This window comes from Corapipo altera, unplaced genomic scaffold (genome assembly GCF_003945725.1).
Source record: "Corapipo altera isolate COAL_440 unplaced genomic scaffold, ASM394572v1 163, whole genome shotgun sequence".
Classification (NCBI taxonomy): domain Eukaryota; kingdom Metazoa; phylum Chordata; class Aves; order Passeriformes; family Pipridae; genus Corapipo; species Corapipo altera.
This window is the reverse complement of record NW_020885963.1, coordinates 1-6,657: the sequence shown is the minus strand read 5'-3', so window position 1 is coordinate 6,657 and position 6,657 is coordinate 1. Positions and strand designations below refer to the sequence as shown.

The following is a 6,657-nucleotide window of genomic DNA, read 5'->3' as shown; positions in this document are numbered from 1 at the left end:
ACTCCACCTCTATCAAGGCAATCTTGAGGAGCCTCCTGGATCCTCATATCTATTCCGTCAAGGACTTCCCCGAGTCTTCCTTCATTATGCAATGGATCTTCCAGACTGACCACAGGCTTCCCAAAACTCCCAATGTCTCTGAACTTGAAGAGCTCCTGCAGACACTGCAGCAAATGATGGAGCACATCCATGCTGTCACCTACGCACCAGGAACCTCTGCTCCTGCCGTCCAGGAAGCAAAGAGAGAAGCCACCCTGACCACAGGCCTCGCAATTCATTCCTTACTGCGGTCTCTCCAGGAAAGGGCTCAGAAGGACATGGAACTCTTGGTGCTCTTAATTGCAACCAGCACAGGGTACCAGGTGGGAAGCAGCACTTTTCAGCACCTCCTTGGCCATGCAGAAATTCAGTACCTGGCCCAGGCAATGGCAGTGGCACACGAGCAGTACGTGACTCTGAAGGATCAAGATACTGCCAGAGCTGAGGCCTCCCTTCTGCTGATGGGTCTGACCGTGACACCCCAAAGCAAAGAGCTGTCCCCAGAGCAGAAGAGGGAGCGGTTGCTTTTCATGGAAGGTCACATGGAAGGCTTGTGGTCCACTGGGACAAAGAATGTCCTCCAGAAGCACAGGGAGTGCCCAGACTGGGAGATGCTGGAACGTGACTTGAATTCCTTCATCGGTGGGAGCTTGGAGGAAACAGGGGATGATGTGAGGATGCAGAACATACTCAAAGACATGGAAGACACTTTCCAAACAACTGAGCCTTCCAGTCCCTCCAAATCCGAGTCAGGTGCCAATGAATCCAAAGCCAATGAAGCCACTGCAAACCAAGAGTTCCTCCAGTTGCTCAAGCGCCTTGGACTAGAAAGTCACTATCCCAGAAAAATGGGCACAGGACATTTCCACATCATCTGCAAGACATCTCTGCACGACAGCCAGCCCAGCAAGGACCAGGAACTGCCATTTCACTTCCTGCAGAAGCTCTTAACCGTGGACTATCGGATGAGGTACCTGACTTGTGGGGATGGGAGCAACCCACGACTTGCCCCTGTGCTAGAAACCACAAAACAAGAGCACGAACCGTCAGACTCCTTTGAAAACTTTCTCCATTGTTTGAAGGAAGCAGCTCCTCGACCTGCAACCAGTGATGGCCACTTGCACCCCATGGACCTCCAGATGGCAATTTTCCACTGTACTGATGACTTCATGAGACAGTCCATTGCAACCAAGCTGGCCTTCTGCCAACTGGCGCTGCCCCTGTTGGTGCCCAAGCCGGGCACTGCCCAGATCGAGTTCCCGCTCTGGGCCCTCAGCCAAATCAAAAGGAGCTGGAAAGAGGCAGAGAAGTCGGGACAGCAGCCCAGGATGAGCAGTCACAATAACAAACTCATCCATCAGGCAGAGACGCCCATCGTGTCCTTCATCCGCGTTGGCACCTCTGCCTCTTCTTCCAAGTCTCAGCTCCTCAATGCTCTGCTGAGCAAACAAAGACACGACACTTTTTTCCACCGCCATTGCCAAGGCAGCACCAGAGAGTGTTTGCTGATGGCAGGTGTTGTGGAGATCGCCTGGTACTGTCCCCGGGGAAGCCCCGATGACACCTTTGAGTGCTGTGTGGCTTTCTGTAACCTGCATGGAGACGCCAGGGACCACGGAGCGCAGCTGCAGTTCTTACAGGAGATCTCTGCTCTCAACGTGGCTCTTGTCTCCGACTCGGAGCACATGGACGACAGAGGGAAAAAGCTTCTGTGTGACCTGTGGCAGTCACAAACGCCTCTGGTTTGTCTTCTCACTGACAAAGAGAAGGTTGCAGCTGGACAATCCAGCAAAACCATAACAATAGGAATCAAGAACAGAAACGAAGCAGAGATGTTGGACGAGCTCACCAAAACAATCAGGAATCTCCTGGAAGGGTCCAACCCCCGTTTCAGCCTGGACGCCTGCCTGGACAAAGCTCGCCTGCACGGATTCTTAGTGGATGAAGATCGACCTGAGTGTGTGACAGCCAAAGCAAAGGCAAAGGAGCTGGTGACCCTTCTGAAGAAGGAGAAGCTGTCTGAGATCAAATCCCAGCTCCTGCCTCTTCAAGGAAAACTGTGGCACCAGTGGTGCCAAAAGGACAAAGAACTCACTCGCTTGCAGGAGAAGGGGGGCAGGAGCATCGAGCACCATCGGAGCCACATTGAATCCGAGAAGGCAGCAATTAGAAGAAAGCAACTAGAGCGAGCCTTCCCCCTCAACCAGCTGATGAAACCATTCCTTGGCTTTCTCCAGTCACAGCCAGCAGATACCAAGAAATACTTCCTGCAGTGGATGAAGGTCTTTATGGATGACCTCTCCTCTGATCGCCTTGAGGAACTGAGGAGAGACTATCACAAGTTATGGTCTGAAATCCTGGAAAAAAAGAAAAGCAAGGAAAAAACCAGTCTGAACCCTGAGTTGCTGAGTAGGTTGGAGGCCCTCTCTGATGAAATTAATGATTCATCCGTTGGCCTGGAGCATCTGATGAGAGAGGTAGGGCAGATCTATGAAGCTCTGGAAGCAACAAGCTCAAAGAATGAAAATGTTGTCAAACTGCCCCAAATGGCAGCAGAGCTGATGGTTTCGGGGTATCCCGTGGAACTGATGGATGGGGATGCTTCTTACCTGCCACTGCGCTGGGTGGGAGCAATCTTTGACAGCCTAATTGAGAGGCTGGGGGACAAACGAGTGTTTGTTCTCTCTGTGCTCGGCCTGCAGAGCACAGGGAAGTCAACCCTGCTGAATGCCATGTTTGGGCTGCAGTTCAACGTCAGCGCGGGGAGATGCACCCGGGGAGCGTTTATGCAGCTCCTGCCACTGGACGAGCAGCTGCAACAGGACATGGGCTTTGATTACATGCTGGTTGTTGACACAGAGGGCCTTCGTGCCATAGAGATGGCCAATAAACAGTCCCTGAACCATGACAACGAGCTGGCCACCTTTGTCATCGGCATCGGCAACGTGACCCTGATCAACGTCTTTGGGGAAAATCCCTCAGAAATGCAGGATGTTCTTCAGATCGCTGTGCAGGCTCTTCTGAGGATGAAGAAAGTAAATCTTTCCCCCAGCTGCCTCTTTGTCCACCAAAATGTGGGAGAAGTTACTGCCAAGGAGCAGAACATGGAAGGACAAAGACGGTTTCAGGAAAAGCTGGATGAAATGACCGTGGCAGCTGCCCAGCAGGAATGCTGTGTCGTCTCCTCCTTCAGCGACGTCATCCGCTTTGACGTGAACACCCACATTCACTACTTTGCTCACCTGTGGGAAGGAAACCCCCCAATGGCACCACCCAACCCCGCCTACAGCCACAACGTCCAGCAACTGAAAAGCAAAATTCTCCAGGCTGCCAAGGAGTCCCAGGGCAGCATTTTGACGCTCTCCAGCCTGAAAGTCCGTATTGGCGACCTCTGGAATGCTTTGCTGAACGAGAACTTCGTTTTCAGCTTCAAGAATTCACTGGAGATTGCTGTCTACAGGAAACTGGAAACTGCCTTTAGTCAGTGGACCTGGAGGCTCAGGAGTCACGTCTTAGACGTACAAATGAGACTTGACAACAGAATTCGGAACGGGGACTTTCAACAAGTCACCAGAGAACACCTGGAAGGGCTCGTACAAGAGACAAGTGATGCCATCGTGACAGACATGAAAAATTATTTCAGGGAAGAGAAACACTGTGAGATGCTGTCCCAGTGGAAAGGCAGCACAGAGCGGAAGCTGGAAGAACTAAAAGAGAATCTTCTTCATGAAACTCAGAAGAAATGTGAGAATCTCATTGAACTGCAGAAGACCCAGAGTAAACTGGATGCAAGGAAATCGGAATATGAAGACGAGCTCCTGAGAAAGAGCAGGGAGTTGGCTCTGACTCTGAAAGGCAAGAGCCTCAGTGAGAGAGAACTGAGAGACAAGTTTACTTCTCTCTGGAACAAGTGGATTGCTGAAGTCTCCCGTGCTGCTCCCCCACTGGAACGGGTGGATATCGATGTGGAAATAGAAAATGTCCTTCTGGAGCATTTTAAGGAGCCTGGTTTTCATGCACGGATCAGGTCATTTCCCAAACACAGAGGATTTTCCTTGGACTTGAAGAAACACATCACAAAGAAAAAGGATTCAAAAACATACCTCAGGTTGAATGTTTTCATTGCTGATTGGAAAACATACCTCGGGTTGAATGTTTCCAATGTTGATGTGATCTTGCAGGACATCACAGACAACATCATAAAGCGTGTGTGGGCAAACATTGATAAGAAGGAACAGGAGAAACGGGATTACAGTCGAACCTTTATTCATGAAATACTCCATGAAGTACAGGAAGGTGTGAACTCCGTCTCCAGCGATGCACCATTTAGGGTTAACAAAGATTACATCATAGATTTATCTCTGTACCTGTGCGGAACGGCAGCAGAAAGGTTTAAAGCCATGCACGAAGCGTTCCGGAAGGCAAATGACCCAGTCACCTACCTGAACAGCAAGAGAGAAGATTACTTCACATGTTTCCAGATGTCCTGCCAAGGAGCCACTTCTGTCACAGCTTTTGCTGTTTTCCTTCGTGACAAGCTTGCCCCAGCTCTTCGCCGGGCCATCTCTGAGAGGACGGCTAAAGCCATCGCTGGGGACATGCAGGGGAAAGTCCCAGATTTCCAGGGCAACAGAGCCAATCTGGATGTTTGTATCCTGAGATTCCTGGCACAAGAAGAAAAGTTTCAGTATTTCAAGCGGTACCTTAAACACCCAGAAGAGTTTTTTCAGTGGTACATTGAGAGACGTGTTGAGAGTTACTGTTTAGGTGAGAGCCGGAGGCTGGAGAATTTTTTAGATTCCTCCCTTGATGTTCTCTATGGAAACATCCTGTCAGCTGTTGCTTCATCAACCCGAAGGGTCAAAGACAGAAAAGACCAAAAGGACAAAATCTCTCTCTGGCTGGATGAATTTTGCAGGGAACTGACAGAGCTGATCAACTTGCCCAGAAGTGACCTGAAGGGCCTCGAGCATCAGGAGATCACAGACATCGAGTTCCTGAGCAAAGCCATGGCAGAAGCACTGCCTGCCATGAAGGACAAACTCAGGGAAGAATTTGCTGTTGCTGATCTGAGATGGTTTGAAAGGAAGCCTCACACCATCCTGGCAGAGCAGTTTTGGGGGTGCTGGGCACAGTGTCCCTTTTGTGGGGCTGTCTGCACAAACACCATGCAGGGACACGATGGAGACCATCAGCTTCTCTTCCATCGACCACAAGCTTTGAGGGGATGGTGGTTCCGAGGAACAGAAGAGCTGTGCGTTGATATTTGTTCCAGCAGTGTTGCAAGTGACCGTCGATTCTACCCAACCCCAGAGGATTACCCCATCTATCCCTACAAGAGATACCGGGATGCAGGACCTCCTTTCTCCAATTGGAAAATTCTTCCTGATCCATCCATGCAAGCCTACTGGAAATGGTTTGTGTCTCATTTCAGGACCGATATAGAAACCTGGCACGATAAGAAATTCCAAGGCAGAGGAGAAATCCCTGAGGCCTGGCAGAGAATTACCAAGCAGGAAGCACTTGCCGAGCTGGACAAACCTTAGGCCACATTGATGGAAGGAAGATGAAAGAAGATGAAGGAAGAACCTCCACAGCTTTGCAGTTTAGCAGAACAGAGTACAAGGCTGTCCACAAAATGCTGTTTCAATGCTTATGCTCTCAAGCCCCCTGAAGACAATGGGATCCAACTGCTCACAAACTGGGTGAAATAAGGCGCGTTACTCCGGTCGTCGCTCAGAAACTCCCTCGCTTCCTGATCAGCCAGAATCCTCTTCCCTTCCTGCCCTAAACATTTCCCTCTGCTTTGCCCTTGAACAAAAGTATAAAACCCCTCCCTGGGCTGCTCAGTCCCATGGCCAAGATGGAGCCCAAGTGCCAGGGGAAGAGCAAAGGCAGGATGAGAAAGCCCCAGTTGGATGAGCTGCTCTGAGGAAATAAGGGGCAGTGAGCAAAGCCCAGCTTTCCTGCAGCACTCAAATCCCAGCACAAAGGGGGAACACTGTGGTACTGGGAAGATCATGAGACCCTCCAGTACCTGTCAGCCGAGGGACAATCCAGGTGTTCTGCTGCAGAACCAACAACCACGTCCAACCCCCTCCTCAGGTGCCAAGCCACGACCCCCCCTCCCATTAGGTACAGCAAGAGAACTTTACACCAACCAGAAACAAAAGGTGATTACGACTGAAACCACTCCAGCTCCACCTTAACACAAAGAATTTGTATAAAAGTAAGTTGGGGAGAGGGATGAAAATTGAGGAAGACTCCCCTGAACCTGCTGGGATCAGCTGAGGGGTTGAACCTGCCTCCCCCCCACCCCAGGGACGCCTGTGGGGTGAGAAATACACTCTGGGCAGGTTCAACGCTGCTTTAAGGAGCAGAGCTTTGGTCGGGCTCCCCCCAGAGGATATTGGCAGATTGCTTCGTGTTCCACCTTGGCCTTGCTTCCCAGAGCCCAGATTGCTTTCAAACACAGTTTTGCAGCCAGACGCTGCTGCCAACGCCCACGAACCTTATTAACCTGTCCCAGGCGGTGCTAATAAAGAGTGTTATTCCAGGAACTGGGAGAGGAGTCCTTTCAGTCGCCAGCAGCAGGTCCCACCTTGGCAGGGGCAGGGC

General features: G+C 50.9%; 1 protein-coding gene across 1 annotated transcript; it reads left to right on the top strand.

Annotated features, from left to right (window-relative positions):
• The first annotated feature begins 6 nt into the window (after positions 1-6).
• LOC113940920 (interferon-induced very large GTPase 1-like) lies at positions 7-6,605 on the top strand. The gene is made up of 2 exons (XM_027632066.1): positions 7-4,139; positions 4,188-6,605. The coding sequence occupies exons 1-2, from the start codon at positions 87-89 to the stop codon at positions 5,583-5,585; spliced, it is 5,451 nt and encodes a 1,816-aa protein (XP_027487867.1). The 5' UTR covers positions 7-86; the 3' UTR covers positions 5,586-6,605.
• Positions 6,606-6,657: the final 52 nt, after the last annotated feature.